Source organism: Triturus cristatus, chromosome 10, assembly GCF_964204655.1.
Source record: "Triturus cristatus chromosome 10, aTriCri1.1, whole genome shotgun sequence".
Classification (NCBI taxonomy): domain Eukaryota; kingdom Metazoa; phylum Chordata; class Amphibia; order Caudata; family Salamandridae; genus Triturus; species Triturus cristatus.
The window spans coordinates 516820226-516839561 of NC_140593.1; the positions used below are offsets into that span (position 1 = coordinate 516820226).

The 19336-nt window shown below is 36.5% G+C and overlaps 1 protein-coding gene across 5 annotated transcripts in view; it reads left to right on the top strand.

Moving 5' to 3' along the window:
• The window catches only part of CNPY1 (canopy FGF signaling regulator 1), a 368137-nt gene extending 352981 nt beyond the window's left edge, over positions 1 to 15156 (top strand). For all 5 annotated transcript variants that reach the window (XM_085631980.1, XM_085631981.1, XM_085631978.1 and 2 more), the window contains 3 exons: positions 8483 to 8689; positions 10445 to 10541; positions 14237 to 15156. In XM_085631980.1, coding sequence (XP_085488106.1) covers positions 8483 to 8689; positions 10445 to 10541; positions 14237 to 14271 — 339 coding nt within the window. In that variant the 3' untranslated portion in view covers positions 14272 to 15156. The remainder of the gene's footprint in view (positions 1 to 8482; positions 8690 to 10444; positions 10542 to 14236) is intronic.
• Positions 15157 to 19336: the final 4180 nt, after the last annotated feature.

The window sequence follows — 19336 nt, forward strand, 5'->3', positions numbered from 1 at the left end:
TTTATTGAAAACAATAAAATGTTGTTTAAAATTGAAATAGCAAGAGTTTTGTTTTAAACATATGTGTTTTAAGTGCTAAGTGATTCTCATAATGGCACTAAAAGTAAGTGAAATCATACATTCCATTAATTTTTATTTTTATTAAACTTATGACCATGCATCACAGAACTTAATGAGGATTAACCCTCTAAAGTTCCCATCCGATTGGTAGCCTCAAGGTTTAAAATGAAAAACGACAACTTTATAGCATTTTGACTTCAACTAGCTTCGTTCATCAGATAAGACTTTTTCAGATTTGTCAACTTTTTTTGTTTTGTGCTTGTGTTTGCATATCTCTTGCGAGCATAATACAAAAGGGTCTTCAGTTGAATTTGAAAACAGCTGTGGAGTAATATTATTAGATTGTTTTACTTCATGTAAAGCCCTAATTGAGGAGATTTCCAGGTTTGAGTTACAGTGTGGTATTCATGGGTGATCTGATTAAACTATGAAAACAAAAGTATGTGTTAATCCGCCATGTTATATCCTTAAAAAAAAAAAAAGAAGCATTTGCTCGTACAATTAGTAGTAGGCAGACAATGTACGTCTGAAAACGTATTTTCTTACAAACTGAAAGAATATCCTTGTAGGAAATGAAAACATTTTTTTTAAGTGTGTGCGTGCATGCGTGTTTTTTCATCCGTCCATTCTGTATCGAAGTAAGGTTTCCTTTTTTCATTGACCCATTTTTACTTACATCATACACATTTCTGCGAGTATCCATGTACATTACATGGCCTTTACGCACAACAGACAAGATCTTGTGTTACATATTTGTTTGTGTGTTCCTTTGTTCCAGCTTGAGACACCTCATTGAATCCCTTTTATTGACTCAACAAAGACCAACTATTCTTTGTGTGCGACTCGATTGATAACGTGGAATTCTGCACACCTTAATTGTGGCTGATTGAAATTCACTCTGCAAGGTTTTTAATTATATAATCAAATAAAGTGAGACCTTAGAAGCATTTGCATATTATATGAAGAAATCTCATACAACAAATTCACCGTGGATTCAATTAACATAATAGCTAATTATAGATCTCATCACCCTTTGGCATAACTTTGCATTCATGGTGCCTCTGCTTTAGCCTAGAGCAAAAAAAAAACGGTTTGCATTCTCACGACTAAATATTGGATTTTAAATAATTTCTGAACTGATTTAAACATATTGTGGACTAACAGACACTGGTAAAATTGCATTCACCGTTTTACTTTAGTGTAACACCATTTCATGTGTTTTATTTCACTAAACTTCTAAACTCTTGTGTGAAAAACTACATATTGTTTAGGCAAGCACATTTTGAACTGTGTTAGTTTCTAATGACATGCTGAATTCTCACAGTATTATTCTGTTGTATGTTGACTTAGTATTGTGCTATAGATTGCCTTTTATATAAAATATGAAAGTACATACATTTTTACAGTATTTTACATGTCGCATCGGAAAAGCTCTGCTGGAGAGATGAATAGACATTTTCATGAACACTTGCATTATGCAGTGATGACATTTTGCACTATTAATTTGTGCCGTTTATGCTTTAATTTTACATTGCTGAATATATCATTGTCCAAATACCTTTTGTGCAATCAGTTGATTTTATTTTAATGTGTTTTGAACGTATGTGATTTGGTCAATGTTGAAGAGTGTACTTTTTTAATAATACAAAACATACATCGATAGGAACGTTTTGGGTGAAACAGTTTTGACTTGGGCATATATTGATGTTCACCTTATTGGACAATGTCGCCCGTGAATGAGTTAGTGGGTGCCAGATTTTGCTAAAAATAGACAATAAGGAAGTTTTAGCTCAAGAAAAAATGGCTTTCTCATACTACAATGATGGTCGACCTTTCATTCATATTTTAATTAGTTTAGTATCTCTGAGAAAGGGCTTTTTGGTTTGAGGGTCATGTCTCCGGTTTAATTACAATGGGACTTAATCTGTTGACAAGTACCATTCTCTATCCCCACGCTTTAAAAACAGAGGGAAGCGAGAGTTGCAGCGTATTCTTAAGGTCCAAATGTGGTCACCAACTAATTGTTTTTAAAATGTAAATAAACTTTTTAACGCTCAGAATAGCTTGCTTCTTTTTGGGGATTAAGTGCTCCTAAGCTGCTTAAATAGTCTTTGGAAGCTAGTCTTTAAGTTTCCATACATAAAAGTATGAAACCATCTCTGTCTTTTGACCCGCTTCGTAGTTGTCAGTAGCCTCTCGCAATTGTTTACTGTTCTTAGCACAGCAGCAATTTTTTTTGTGTGGAAAATAGCTTGTGAACAAGCGGTTTCCATGAAGAAGCAAAGCATATGAAGGCTTCCAGCCCTTATCTGTGGAGGAGCACAGGTGAAAAAGCATACTTTTTATGTTTGAAGCAGGAGACAGAATGTGTATTTACAGACAAAGAAATATTATCTTGGTTTGTTTCCCTGCACTTTTGCACATATTACTAAGGACTTGTGAACGTGAAAGCTGTTCACTTGTATCCCGTTTTGACTAACAAGTAAAGATAACTGGTTATACGGATTACACATTTGAGCTAAGAATGTTCTCTGTGACCGAATTAAACACTTGTGTCTTTTTTCTCTTTTTCTCGGGGGGGAAATGGAAGGGTCGGCCCACACCTGAAAGGGTGTTTGGCCGTTTTATATATTCCTGCATTTGGCATTATTGGACGCTAGTTATAAGTATTGCATTGTTCTTAAGTCAGGAATCTCTGAAACCCTATACATTACATGGGAACACTATACTGTTTTCTTAAAATAAATGTAAATATTCTTGTCTATATTGGCTGTAGTACGTTATGACCCTCACATTTCGTAAGACTTGCATAGGATGCGGCAATACTGATGCCCTTTCTTTTGCATACATTAACCCACAGGGCTCAAGTCACATACTTGACTATTTTGTATGACTCGGTGCTTTCAATGTGACCTACACGTCTACCAACGTATTGTGTACACCCACCCTCTATTGACTACATTCCCAGTTTCAAACACTTGCAGACAGATATCTGAAGAAATGACAGTGCACCCAATGGGTCAACAACCTGTGTAAGCTCTTGCATTCAAACCTCCACTAAAAGCACTCCAGTGAAACAGCGCTCATTTATGTCTTCAACTTCATAACCTCTGACCACCATACCTATCTATCTTCATTCTCCTTGATTGCCTTTGCAGTCCTCAATACTGTCAGAAATGGCGCTCTTGATGTCTGTCCCTACCTACTCTTATCTGGACTAGTCAGCAACTGATGTTTTTGGTGTGTTTAACTTTGCAGTACAAATTTCACTTTCATTCTTTACGCAACCATACTATACTATACCATACCATACAATCTCTTTCATGCGAAGCGGCAAGACACAAAGGATTTAAGTGGTTTGTGGGAAGAGTGTTCCATGTGTTATTAGGAATAAAATGCACTCCTGCCTAGTCATCTCGGAGTTCCATGACCATTTAATGGAACTCTGTCTTCTGCATCGTTCCTCTATATGGTCACGGAACTCCTCTGTAACTTGCAGTATCCTTCTAAGGTCTACTGGTGGTCCTTTATTCCACATATTATGTTACGTGAAATGCTTCATGGAGTTTTTAGGCAAGTGCCTGGTATACTGCTCTGCACTTACTTAGCACATCCTTTTCTGCTTCATAAATTGGAGTTTACATCAGCTAGTAGTTGTTGGGCGTAAATATAACACATTGGGTGTTTTGAATCACCAAGAGCATTATGCTTTACGTCTTTATATGTGACCTACGCAGGTGATATCTCTTTATCTCAGTACTCTTTTATCTGACAATTTCCATCTACCAATTTATTGTGTACACCTACCCTCTGGTAACTGCATTCTCTGTTTCAAACACTTACAGATTCATACCTAATAAAATGACAGTGCTCCTGATGGGTGAACACTGTTTAAGCTCTTGCATTCAAACCGCCCCTAAAGTGCACTCCAGTGACACAGCGCTCATTTACGTCTTCAACTTCATAACATCTAACCACCATATATATCTTCATTCTCCTTGATTGCCTCTGCTGTCCCCAATACTGTCAGAAATGCCACTGTTGATGTCTGTCTCTTACCCACTCCTATCCGAACTTGTCAAGAGTTGCTTCTCTCTCCCTCTCTGCCGTCTTGTTGTCAGTATCCTTCTCTGAGTGCTTTATCACATGCACCTTATTGTTCACTCTGTTGATGATCTCGTGTTGTAGTGTGCTTGCTCTTGATATCACTCTGCTAATGGCACTCTCATCTTTTACTTTTTCTCACTGAAAGATTGTGTGACTGACTATCTAAGCTGCCCAGTCATAGATATGTCTGTGCTTATGAATGCTTAACACCAGTGCCTAATGTTTTTCTGAAAATTGTTTGGAAACTCATTCCCTCCCTATCACACAATTCCCTTCTCACATCCTTACTAGCTTGTAAAGTTGGAGTTTATTTCAACATCAAAATGAAGCTACATTATCACATTCCTTACAATCTGTGTCCACTACCACCTTTTCAAATTACACAAAATGTACCCTTCTGACTCTTCACCCTTATCGTGATTAATGCTCTAGCACTAAGCAAGCTGGACTGCAGAGATAGCATCTCCTCATGCTTCAGTGCTGCTTTTTACCACTTCTCAATGAGAACTTTGGTACCTGCACCTTGTTTAAGTTTTCATAATCCATCTCTTCCGGCTGTACAGGTACTCATTTTAGTAGTCTAGTATGAGGCACATCCCTCCATAACCACCCCTTCACAGTTTGCAGGCTACCGTCTGCGCTTCTGGCCATCTTGTCTGAATATAATCCCCATTTCATTTCAGAAGCCCTACTCTCCCCTGCGCCTCAAAAAAAAAATATGTTCCTTTGTGGCAAACCTCTACCCTTTTTTAAAGCTACTTCCATCATGGGCATCTTTATAATACTTCTCTCAACAACTCCAAAGTCAACTTTTCTTACATATTGTGGCTTCCTAAACTGTAGTGTATAATATCTGATGGTGCAGCTCTAATCGTCTCATCATGTCTCCTTCATTGCGCAGTCTTCTACTCACCTACACTTGTGGTTGCTATTGACTGCATAGGGCATATGGAAAGTTTGATGTCTTCCATGCAGAGCTTTGCAAATAGGCCTTACTCACATGTTCTATAAAGGTTGGACTAGAACAGACAATAGGCCTGGGCACCAAAATAACAGTGCTCCCCATTTGAGAAATAGTAAGCTAAACATGCGGCCCATGTTAGCAAATTGGGTCAGTTTTGAACTTGGCAACTACACGCTGTAGAAGGATTTTGCGAAGTATGGAAGATTGCATGGATTTGAGCTTGCTGCAGGCAATGTTTGTTTTTCATTTCAGGGAAATCGACAATAAAAATCAGCCCAGCAGACCATAAAACAGGCCCACAAACAGCCAAAAAGCTGTCCCCCACACTGAACCTCTCAGACCAGCCTATTGGGCTCTGCCTGATTGTCCTATAGGCCAGTCCATCCTTGTGTTCTATATTTCCATTTCTCACTGATACCTACGTCTAGTCTGTCCTCTCCCTCCAAGTATGTTTAACACACCCCATCCGCCAAATATGCCTGGTTCACCTCACATCCCAGCTGTGTATGCTCAACCTTTTATTCCCATTCTGCAAGCAGGTATGAAGTTTCTGTTCCCTTCAAAGCCAAATATTCAGATATCCCACATATCCGTTCTTCTTTACACTTCCTGCGTGCTCAGTTTCTCATCTTCTCCTCTAGACACGTTAAACATGGCATATCCAATAAACTGTTATTCACAGTTTTTCATACGTAGTAAGTATTAAGTTTAAAATGTTGGAACCGCTGACAATTTGCATACTTGTTTTTGCCTTCATTTCGAGGTAAAACTATAAAGGGCTGTTTTGTGTGCAGGGACTGCACAGATGACAGTAGGGTTGCCTTCTACCCATTTGCCAAGAGCAACATATTATATGTTCATCAAGCGAGTAGTTGTGTCTTTGTGTTTATAACTATAGTTGGTCGTATTAACTTCAAGGCTGTCACTCAAAATAATACACACCTTGTTGATCCATTCTTTCAGATTACTGTAGAATTGTTTGAAACTTTAACTATCAACTAACGTAAAGGAAGACTTGTATTTAATTTAAAATGTATTTTAATTGCTGGCATGTTAAGAAATTTCTGTTCTCGGCTGCGTCCAGTCACGAGGACCCATACATCAAGGTCCATAACTAACTCGGGTCATTCTTCTCAGCAGTCAAGGTAAAAGCCAGGTCACATAGCATCACTGCAGCTGCAGTTTAAACAACGAAAACAGCAGCAGGCTTTTCACTCTTATGATCTTTTGTCTGAAATGAATAGTGATTAGCAGAAAGGAGATCTTCTGTCAATGTTATTTTTTTTGCAGGAAGTTGATTACAGGAAAGGAGGAATATTTCTGCATGTTGCTACTCGTACTGAGCTACAGCCCTCTTCTTAAATTTGGTTTACATTAATCGCATTCCAATATCTTTTTGCATCAAACAACTAACTGATTTTTTGGTGTGTTTAACTTTGCACTTCATATTTCACTTTCATTCTTCATGCAACCATACCATACTATCTTTCATGTGAAGGAGCAAGACACCAAGGATTTAAGCGCTTGTAGGAAGGATGAGTGTGTGACCATGTGTTATTAGGAATAAAATACACTCCTGACTAGTTATCTCGGAGTTCCATGACATTATAATGGAACGCTGCCTTCGACCTAGTTCCTCTCTATATGGTCACGGAACCTCTATGTACCTTGGAAATATCCTTATAATGTATACCGGAGGTCCTTTATCTCACATATTATGTTACATGAAATGCTTGCTGGGGTTTTAGACAAGTGCTCTTCACGTACTCAGCGCATCCTTGTCTGCTTCATAAACTGGAGTTCACATCAGCTAGTAGTTGTTGAGGATAAATAGACCACATTGGGTCTTTTGGATAAACAAGGGCATTATATTTTAGGTCTGTTTATTTATCTCTTTGTTGTACAGTGAGTCTCATTTAATTTCACTTTCAAATAACAGTTTAGGTAAATGAGTGTCTGGCGCAAAGGGCAAAAAAATTACCTCAAGTTGGCGCTCTACCAAACATGTAAACAGCGCATTTTGAACATATGTGTTCTTACATGAAGTAGCACATTCATCCCGTTGTCTTACAGTGAGAGGCCATGTGTTATCCTGGAGTTTCTGCCAAGTCATATTGTTCTTGGGACCAGATCTATCTGCTGTTTATTTCTTGCAAACATAAAACAAGATATTTTATTTTTAATCTGAGTGGCACAACTGAGTGCGCATTTGTCCTCCTTTCTTTATATTTTTACATACCCGCATTCCGAATTCTGTTAGAAAACTAGGTCTGGTTCTAGTTGGATTGGAGAAAAAAAACATTTAATTTGAATTCTTCAGCTTCTGTTTGTGTGATTTGAGTCCAGATGGCGGTGAAGCAAAGAAGCCCATTGTGCAAATGAGGCGCATAATGTGAATGTGCTCCTACAATGTAATCATTGAGACCGGAAGGGTTCATACTGTGTCTGAAAGGAGACAACGGCGACTGGATATAGCAACATTGCAGAGCCGAGTTCATTTCAGATTCAGCTGCTTTGACGGCGGTTGTCATGAAAACTTCCTACTTTGATCAGCAGAGGGTGGAGAGAAAATCTTCTTAAAGGCCCAGGGTTGCATCTCTGTTGTTTACTGTGCACTTGGCTCCAGTCCACGCCCTCATCCGGATGAAGCAATAGGGATAGGAGCATTTTGCACCTTGACCTGTCTAGACGGGAGAGCGTATTTTTTTTGTCCCTGTTACCAAGGGCAGTGAGTGCTCTTTGACCCCTAGAACACTGCCTGCTGAGGCTCTCACTGAGAGCGGAGGTAGTGTGTAAATCTTTCTGCGGCATTCCAGCTTATTTCAGATGAAAATAGATTCGCAAAAAAGACACGGACCAGCTGTTAAGGAATATGGCTGAAATAGTAGAACCTGGGAGAAGTTGCGTTTCGTAAGCGATCATTTTCTTCCCAAACCCTGGGGAAGAATTAAACAGCTGCATGCACGGCGATGAGCAGCAATTAGAAGACGCGATGAGAGCCCAGCGTTTCTAGAGATTCTCTTCAATTTAAGGACCAACCGAATTTAACCCCACGACGTTTACGTTATGTTGGAGAAATCGCAGTGCAGTGTTCTATCTGTATACATTTTTTTGCTATCCGTGTTCGTGTTTTCATTTGTATTCGTTTTTTTACGATGCATTTCATGTGCCGTAAAGTTAGTTACATTTGCGTTGAATTTAACTTTGTAAAACACCATAGTACATATGCATACAGTCGTATTTTCTGAGCTTTATAGATAAGTTTCATAATAATTTAGAAATGTAATGATGGCTTTTTAGCATAAAATGTGCTTGTCAAATTAATTTGTAATTTCTTAATGTTTAAAATAGATTCCTTTAATAAAGTCGGAGGCCTACATATCCGATGTTTTGGAGAATATCTGTGATAAAATGAATGACTACAACCTTCATGTCGACCCTGACACCAAAGAGAAGTCTTACAAGAGGTTTGCGCCAAGAGACGATGAGAACATGGGCTCCGTAGACTTTAACAACTTTCAGTTCGATTTCGATGCTTCCAGCGCATTGAAATATGCGGTAAGAGCAACGCCACATGTTATTTTTACAGTATTTTTAATTTATCGACAGATGCTTTATTTTAATTGGGTTAACCGCCCGCCAGAGTTATCAAATATTTAAATACAAATGATTCATATACTTTTGTTTCAACAACTTCCACTGATCTGAGCAGCTGGTTGTAGCATGAGTTGTAAACATTTGTTCACCATTAATAAAAATTGTGATACAACACTTAGAAAGTTATGACATCATCAGGATTACTTGTCCATGAGTAACACATAAGAGTTAGGTAAGTAGTCAACTATGGCACTTTAATTGAACATATTGTAAGAAAGATAATCGTTGCTGACTAGTGTTTTTTTATTTATATCTAAATCGCACTCCTTTGGATGCAGCTATTTGGGTGGCTGCTAAGAGAGAATATCAAACCTTTTTAGGGAAAGCTTTGCAACTTTAGGAAATATAAACAGAGGTCTTGCAAATTGAGGTAAATACATTAAAATCTTAAATCATGTATTTTTGGTGTTCCTCGACATTGTGGCTGGATCAAATATACCCGAAGTGTGACATTTTGTGTACTAGATAGATGTTTTTCTATACTGCCATAGCTTAAGGCATCACACAAAATACAATTCTTTTAATTTACACAATACATGCTTGTGTTTTGAGGGTTATCCTCGAACGTAGTTTCCCACGTGCCTCCACATCTCCATTTGTTTATTGCCTTTGTGGTATCAAGAAATACAAAATAATAACTAAAACCACAAAACGGCCTTTGAAATAAAATTTTGTGCACCGGCTTTACGCCCATTTTTTAGGAATATATTTTATATATATATGTTTAACAGATGACCCAAGCGTCATATTGTCAAGGGGACATAAGTATTGAAGTGGTAAGCAGTGTGTCTGAAATATGGCAGTTGTCTCTAATGCAGGTTTTATAATTGATCCAATACCTGGTAACTATCAGCTAGCTATTTCTTATAAGAGGCCCTGATTTTATTTTGAGATGACCACATTTGTGCACTGTATTAGAATACCATGGAGGTTGTGGTGTTATCATTAAAAGTATTTTGTGGCATCATGTTACCTTAATAAAAAGAGCAACTGTCTATAAAAGTAGATCATATGGCTGTATATTTCGCCGAAATATGTGTTAAGTATAGAATTAGTTTTTAACTGAAGTCTCTTAGAAATTCAGAGGAATTTGAGTTTTTTTAAATTTATGGTATAGGGATTACGAATGTACAATTATCAATCTATTCAAGAATTGTTTCCAAGTTGATGCAGAAACATTTTTCCATTTGTATTGCAAAGATTTACAGATATGGCCTGATGGTCATTTTATGGGCTGTGAAAATAGGACTGAGTCCCGCTACTTCACTTTGCCAAATTGTGTGTTTCAAACACATCACTTCTCTCTCCCTTTACCTGTCACTTCCACCTATCTGCCAGTGTAGGAGGAAGCTTATATAAATAGTCTAAACACCTATCACTAATATATGAATATTTTTTATCTAAAATAGTGTATTGAGAAACTGCTAGCCTTCGTTAGAAGAGAAGATTGCCTATGCATGTACAGAAAAGAGTCACATTGTGGAGTACTCTTACCATATCAGTGAAACCACCTCTTTCTCAAAAAGTTGTTACCAATGTTCTTAAATCTTGACAAACACCTATCTGCCACATATGGTTGCGCCACATATGGTTGCGCTTTTCTCAATGCAATAAACTCTTCAAATACATACATATATTTTACTTTTATCTTCTTAGTGTGAAACCGTAGCTGAAGAGTATGAAGAGGAAATATTTTCACTTATAACCCAAGAGGCAAACTCTCTGGTTGACAAGCTATGCATTGAGAAATCAGGTACTGTATCTTTTTTAACTTACAATCCCTTCTGATTTTTGTTTCTGAAGTCGTGCTTTGGTGTGATGTTTTACTGTGATGTCTTATTCGATAGGAATGGTGTCACTGTGACGCAGCTAAGCATATTTTTTTTTCACAACTGTTATACTTCATTCCAGACATTGCAACTTACTACAGTCGTGCAACTGATCCACTATGATTTTTTTTATTTTTATTTAAAACATTAATCTCTTACTGCTTGGCTCTCGCTTCATCTTGTGTAATGTTTTCAGATTTTGATTGTAGGAGGTGCCTTTAGGAAATTCTGTTCCTCTTGAAAATGGTTTTTGGTTTCATATGCATACTTAAATACATCTGATAGTTTTAATTAATCGTCAAAAAAGCATTAACATGTTCATTAGAAGACAGAACAGAAGCAAAACCTATCTTGTTTCTTGTTACATTCATGATCGGATAGGAATTTGGCTTGCCATCCTACACTGGCCTTATAGACAGCCTGGGTTACTGCTGTATTCTTAACGCAAGTAGATTTGGGATGAAGCACTATTTTAAACTGTTCACGTTCAATTACATATTTTGCACTCTACATCAAATATTAAGTTTGATAACAATTTTATTTAAATTAAAGCATGTTATCATATTAAAATAAATAGGTAAACTTCCTGATGTTTCACATTAATATTTAATGAACAGCAGTACTGCATGATTACTAAATTCAGAGTCTATGGTGTGGATTGCAAATAAAGTTGATGTAAGCGTGAGATTCTGAATGTAGTTACAACGTAATCTGGATAAACATTGTGACACTTTAAATTAATGACTTCTTTGCACATGCACCTATCTCCCCTTATATGGCAATATTTAAAATACAGCCTTTTTGAAAATGTGCTTTTACATTTCAAATGCTTCATAGATCTTTTGTATTTTGACGAGTTTTTGGCTTTTCTGGCTTTGTTTTCAAAATCATACAATTGTTGTATTTTTACCATTTGGCATACGGCCTGTTTTATCATACAGCTTGTATTCAGGTAGAATTAAGAGAAATATTTTCAAGATGCCTATAGGATGACTCAGCGAGTTTAACCTTGCCCTGGCATATAGGTAGAAATGAATGTCACATTTCAAATCCCAACAAGGAAGTTTTAGTATTCCACCCTTCCAAGGTCGAGAAATTGAGTACAATAAATTGAGCAATTGTGACATTGTTATTTCTAGCACTTAGAAACCACAGAATTGTGGTCTGAAACACAACATAAACAACCTTATTGTAAAAGGTCATGCTTACTTACCAATTGTTCTTACTGCACTATTTAAAAAAGCACACTTGAAATATTTACATTGGGTGTGTTTTTCGGATTTATGATTTCTGGAATACTCCTAAAACGATTGTTCAATTGCCTAATTAGTTAAATCAACTTCTTGCTTTGCTGTAGCTTTTTCAGTTTCTCTAATCAATTACTATGTGTGTACAGTAGTTCTGTGGAAAATGAATTGGAGACATTCCTAGAAATTAGTTCCGTGTTTGGATTAATTGAAAGGACAATACACACTGTGATTAAGGACTGTGTTTTTGCATATAACATGGTTATCTTAGTTGAACATTAAAAGTAATGAATGGAAGTACAGTATTTGCACTGGCTACTAAAAGATTGTTTGAAATCACAAGGTCATAGTCCATAAGATGGATGTATGCTTTTATCATCTGTGTGTGACCTTTATATTCCGAATATGTTCCCGTCCATCAGGCAAATATGGCAGTGTGTAAGATTCTTAACACTTACTAGAAAGATGAGGAGGAGCGTTACAGTAAAGTTTTGAAAGCTGAGTTGAAGATGCTTACCAGTATTTGTAGCAAATTACACTAGCTAATGTCAGGTAAATGTGCCTACCAATTTGTAATTCAGTACAACTACTATGATGGCTGTTAAACTACAAAATATGACCAGCCTCAACTCTGTTGGCAAGGTCTGTTTTCCTACCACTCTCAGCTAGTTTTAAGCATTTTTTCGGCTGTGCACTTTAATTGCATTTTTATTTGTATTTACAGTTTGTGTTTTGTACTCCTAGAGATATTCAAACTCTAATTCAATAGGAAAATATAGAATACAGAAGATAATCATGCTTTCTCTAATTATATTGGACCGAATAACTTGTGCTAATTAGCCGTGCAGATAAGAGAATACTGTACACGCATACCACGTTTAAATCATGTTACAAAATAGCACACATTAAAAAGTTGTTTTAAGCTCTTCACTTTGATGACAAGAGGGAAGGCTAGGACCACTGTGGCCATTGTACTGAAAATGGTCATTTTGTGCCCTCGTAGACACTAACAATTTCGAGATCTTGGGTTCTCTGCATTTTGAAATGGGTTGTGACTTGTTTTCATTTATAAATTGTTGCCATTAGTGATTAGAATCCAAGAGTACACTCATCTAAAAAAAAAAATCAATGGTGTTTAGTTTTTTGATACTGATAGACTTTTTAATGAATCATGATGATTGTTGAGAAAAAGAAGGAAACACATTCACGGATGCAGAATGTCTTTTAAAAAGGAGAAAATAAACCAAATCAATAAAGTGAGTTATCTAATATTATTTTCTGCTTTTCATTGCACACCAATGTTATGCAATATAAAATACTATAGGGGCTTTCATTACATATTTTGTTGTGATTGGGTGTTGAGGACATCTGCAGATCTTACAGTGAGAAATCTGGAAAAATCATTGAATGTTTAAAAAGCCACAGTTGTTTTCATATTTTAATATACACAAAACCTCACCACACATGCTATGACACATCAGTTTTTCCAATCTGACATGGTACATAATACACAGTGTTTAGTCAAGATTGCTTCTCAGTTTTATCACATTTCACCAGGACAATTGAACTAGGTTTAGTCAACAGAATCTTCCTCTAGTTTTAAAGTGATTAGTGCACTTTAAAATATAAATTATGTTGAGCAAATCATGTTTATCTTCTACTTGGAAAGTACAAACATGAGATTTGGCAAGAGTGTACATTCACTCCTTCAGTAATGATACAGGAGTATCTAGACCCAAAGAATGGAACAGGGGACTATCCTCTAAAAAAAATGTATTTAAGGCACGTACTCGCAAATTGTGGTCTTTGTATTACACATAGTTTTTGCACAATTTGTCAAAAACAAAATATTTACCTTTATAAAAAACACTTGGCAGTTACTTCTTCGTTGATGCAGAGTGAGTTGTCTCAATTTCCAATAAATGCATTGATTAAAAAAAAAAAGTAAGTTGCACAGTATGTGTTAATGAAGTTGATATTACCTGATCTTACAGGGTTCAATGGTGTTTCAAAAAATCTTGAAAACGTCTTAAATCAATAAAATGTGTGTTGTTTTATATCCTCGCTGTCATTACATGTCCAAATTTTTGCATTGGGGTTTTCTAGTTATCTGGTTATAGCACAATATATATATGTCTTAAAGAGTAAAGGCAGAAATTAAAATCCTATTTCATATTTCCGTACACTTATTTTTTTCAAGAAAGTATAGTAGTAGACATGTTATAACAGAATTATCTGAAGTTCTAAATTGGTGTCACTTTCTTGTGCTTTTAATATAATCCTATCCTCTGTTAACTTTTGTTTGATTTGTTTCTTATTTTGCTATTCTGTTTAGAAACAATACTGACAGTTTTTTTCCATTCTTCCTCCAGGGTTTTGTAAAATTGCTTCACATTCAGAGCTATAAAACTGCTGACTAAACTTTCCAGTTAATGAAGACGAAATCTAGAGAAGATGTGGTTGTACACACATTATTTCTATTTGCCTTTTTGAACTCTTTATATCTACAACTTGGTGTATGTATAATAAACACGTTTTATATTACTGTGTTGAGTTTACGTTTAAACTCCTTGCTGGAGAAAAAGGTTTAACACATCATTGTTGATACAGCCATGCAGCACAATTGTTTACTCCCTTAATGGCAACATGTACGTCAAAAAAGGACTGTATCAAAAATAAATATAACATGTTGGCTCAGAACAAATATGCCGGTTATAAATGAAGTATTCTGATGCAATAATTGCATTTAAATACATATTTTACATTAGTAAATATATTTTACAATAGTTATTTGGAAATTATTGAATGTGGACTGTTTTGACAAGTGTTTTTAGCCTCAAAAGTATTTTTTTAGAGTAGAAAAATATTGTGCTTTTTCTAATTCTACTCCACAACTTAGAATATAATGTTGTGTGGCATAAAAAAGCCACTGCATTTGTTAACACTGATTACCAAGCAGTTAGTATTTCACACAAATATGCTTGTTTCCCATTGTTGTGTTTATCTACTGACAAAAGGAATATCTTCTACAATAAATATTTTATTTAATCAGTTTTAGGAGATGGTATATCGTTTGGTTTGAAAGGATGGTCAACACAACTATAAAACTATAATCTGATATCTATATTGCGATGTGAAATTTGTTACACTTTATACTTTTTATTATTAAAGTTTAAACTTGTGATGTCAAGTGTAAGTGATTGATTTTAGGAGCAGTACACTCAAACCAATGTTTATGTCCATTGCGATAATGTCACCTCCAAAATACATTAAAAGCTAAAGTTACCAAAAATGCATTTGTGAAACTGTGTCTGTTTGGTACATGACAATGATTACCTCTTTCTAAATTCTGAGAAAACTTTGCAAGAACTATTCAGTTTGTTAGTTACTGACTCCCATTTATAACCACATAAAGGGTTAGTGTGTCTGATTGTTAACATTTCCAGTGCAGAAATGACAAATCACGTCATAATCCTATCCATGATAAATCATTTGTATATGCAAAAACCTAACCCTTCCCCAATGTTGTGCTGAAAAAGATCCCACTGTTTACTGTAGCTGCTCAAAGACAAATGCGATAAATTAGGAAGGGAGGAGTCAGAAAAAAATACATTAATTCAGTGCTCTATATAATGCATACATTTGCAAAAGTTGTGTGTTATGCCAAAACACCTCTTCGCTAGAGAGAACAGAATACATTATCACAGTACAGGGTTATGTTTTCAAAATAAGCATCAAGGTATCACTAACTCACACATGCAAAGTAGAATACATTTGCATAACTCAAAAATATTACTTATTGTACAATAATAGTACTATAACATGAACTGTTGTTAAGCTGCATGACTCGTATCTCAGAAGGTATCCCACTTCACAAAATATTTATCCAAACTATTTTGGAAGTAAGTTACAGAATAGTTGGTGCATGTTCTCTAAAATTTACTGTGCATTATGATAGTTATTTCAGTCAAGTGTATTAAAAAGAACCCATATGATTGTAGAATGTTGTTTCTAAAATGTATAAAAATGAAAAGATCAAATGAATATGGTAGAACACTAAAATTATATACTCTTTTCTTTTGTTATCAGGTGGTCTGATTGTCATTGTCTGCACTGATACAGTGCATTGGCCAACACCTCACAAATATTTTCTGCAAAGTCGAATGAGCAGCCTTTTATTAGACTTGAGAGAATTCCTACAGCCAAATAAAGAGTAAATGTGTTTTAGAAATAAGCAGCATGTTGGAAAAAATTTATTTTGCAACCCTCACTTCAGCATCCTTAGTAAGCCACATATCCCACACTTGCAAAAGCTGCTTAGCACATCCAACACACAGTCAATCCAATTGTTCATTGACCAGTAGGATATGGAAGCCATTGCACACCTTCCTGATTGTCAAATATAGGTGTCCACTATGTGCCCAGGGTGTGTTTGTATTTATGTTATATTGGAGAATGCCCACTTGTGATACCATAGTAACAGTGGACCTGCCACTTTCTTAGCAGTCTCATTTTCAGATGTTTGTAACTTGCAGAGATGATCAATCCCTGCCTGTAATTTCAAATTTGGTTTTAAAATCATGGTTTCAAAAATAAGTATCTGACATATGAAAGTCACCCCTGCAGAATGCGAAAGTGTGGGGAAAAAAGTATTTTTTGCTTGTACTACAAATTTACTTTTTGTAGTGCCTGCTAAAAAGAATGCAGTGAAGTATGTACCATATGAATCTGAGAAACTGTACTACACAAACAGCTATTTTTGTGTGCGCTGCCCTTAATCAAAAAGATATATACGCTATTTAATCTTTTATGTGAAAATCTACATTTTCTGATCATGCTCATTGTAACATTTTTAAACATTTGACAAAATGCTTATTTATAACACATTTGTGTTCGCTAAGTAAACATTGCAGAAATAGTTCAATTTTGTTAATTAATAATGTCAGTTCAACTGGTTAGTTTGTTTACTTTGTTTTTAGATACTTTAATAGAGCATGAAAAAGTAAGAAGGCTAGTACATTTTTGGAGGACAATGTGAGCATTGGTGACAGTGCAGTACTTTACTAAGAACAGTTTGTTATAATGTTAGATATGTTTCTCAAATAACTAGTTATACTTTGCTTATGGCAACATCCCACAAATTCTTCCATTGAAACCTTCCAGATTTAGTGAATCAAGTCAGTTCCATATGGAAGAGCTTTTAGAAATCTACCAGCATTGTTCATTCAGTGGCCATTTTTTAAAACTCAGGTTGGTTCTTACACAGCCAAAACCACGATGTATAACTTTTTGTACACCTCTGTTATTTCCATGCAGGTGAGGATGGCAGTCCCCTCCGTGAACAGATGGAAGAAGCAGATGCCCTTGCAAATGGCTTTGAATGACCTGAAGGTGGATGCCCTTATGAGCCTTTTTGTAGTGACAACCTGTTGCCTGTATCTGATAAGTGCTTGAAGGGAGGACGCTTCCTAGAAAGCCTTGCTCCTCAAATTGTCTTTTTGGCTAGAAGCTGCTGGCTCAAAGATAGGGAAATTAGTGAATTAGGCTGCAAAGGTTGCCAACTGACAGTGTCCTTTCTCCCCCTGGCATCCAGCTTCTCCATTAAGGTGCCCAACTCCTTGCGCCCAGCTTTTCCCACAGTTTGCCTTACAGTGTTGATTCTCCTGTATACAGTGCTGGGGTTGATCCTCTGGTACTCCCAAGTGTCTTTCTCTATGACAATCCTAATTTGAGGCCACTGACCCTGAAACTGGCAATTTCTTTTGGATCCATTTGACAGGCTCTTGTTTCAGAAAACAGTGTGGTCTTCTAAGACTATGCCATTTAAAGCTCCAAAATGCCTCATTACTCAAGGAAACAACAGGTTCACTGCCCAAGCAACCTTCAAAAGAAGTGAACTCCGCAGCTGGGGATTGCAGACTTTCTATTGAACGGTCTGTTCCCCATTCTTTGAGCATCCTTCGAGTCGAGGGTCTTCTCAATCCCCATTTGGTGCCCTAACCCTGTGGTGCAGTCTGCCTCATTATATACTAATAGGAGGTTAAAAGGTCAATAGATTAATCTCATTTCAGAGAAAGTCCCTGCAGGAGCTAATCCCAGTGTTCGTACCATGGCTCATCCTGTGACCCATCGTCATACAGAGCACTTATTTTCAAACCTGGGTGACTCCTCCTCACCAGAGGTTTGTTTGTTTTGCTATCTCCTTTTCTGTTTCAATTATGAGCTCTTTCATTTGGGTGGAAGCCCATTATGAGAGTGTTCAATAGGGTGCTATTTCCTTTTGTGGATCTTATCCTCTCAAGAGGGTTTCAAGTCTATGCCTATCTGCATCCATGTTCTGTCTTTCTAAATCTAATGCATTGTCACATAGCATGTCGTCTTCTCTCTTCTGCGTGTTAATTGGGCATAGACTGAACCTGAAGAAGTTCAATCTTACTCCATGAGAGACAAGAGTTCACTGAGGTTCTCTTAAACACTTTCATGGCACATGTTTTACTCTTTCCTTACTAGGTGATCAGGTTTTGCTTGTAGGATGTCCTGTGGAAACAGGTGACTGCCCTCTTGTGGATGTATGGAGCATAGCGTTTTAACCAATACAAATGTGTCCAACAAGGGCTCATCCAGATGGAACCCACTCTCCCAGAGCAAGTAATATGTCACTTGACTAGGGTGTGGGAGGACAAGGGAGGCCTGTGGCCCTTTTAGTTGAGGCATGTAACCTTATTGTCCAAATCCGTTTAAGAGAGTAGTCCGCCCTACTCCAGGTAGCAAGGAAATCCACAACTGTAAGAAACAGGGTTATAAGTTGAGAGCGGTGGAAGCCCAATCAAATAAACACAATCATCGTTAGGATGAACCTCAAAAGTCATCAAATAAACCTGTGCTTAATCCTATAGTAGACTTGCACAAAAGCAACCAGGCTTAACTTGAAAGGCCATATATAAAATATTTCTCAGGCACTCAATAATAAAGTAAAAACCGAAAACAAGACCAATCCCAAACCGATTTAGAAAAATAGAGTTAATTGTAACTAGGGGCTCCCAGTTTTACGTTATACTGATTTATGCAGATAAATAAAGACAGAGAGCAATATGCTTGCTGCCTGTATTTATTTTGTAAAGTGAAAATAACTGAAAATTGTCATTTTTTTGAGAGACTGTCCATGCTTTGCTTTATAAATTCTAGGATGTCCGCTGAGCAGATTGATAGCCTGGGGAGTTTAAAAACTGGATGAGATTGCCTTAAATATAGGCCTTTGTTAACATATTTGTATATAATGCTAATATTTATCTGTGGGTATGGTGTTTTGTTATATTTGGCTGCTTAATTTGCTACAATGCAACATAGTTTAAGTGCATGTTTATCAGTTAAATAAATATGGAAATATACCATTTTACAACTCCATTAATTCTCAAAACACTAAATAAATATAGATAGAGTGCAGCATCTAATGGGACCTTTTGGATGAAGAG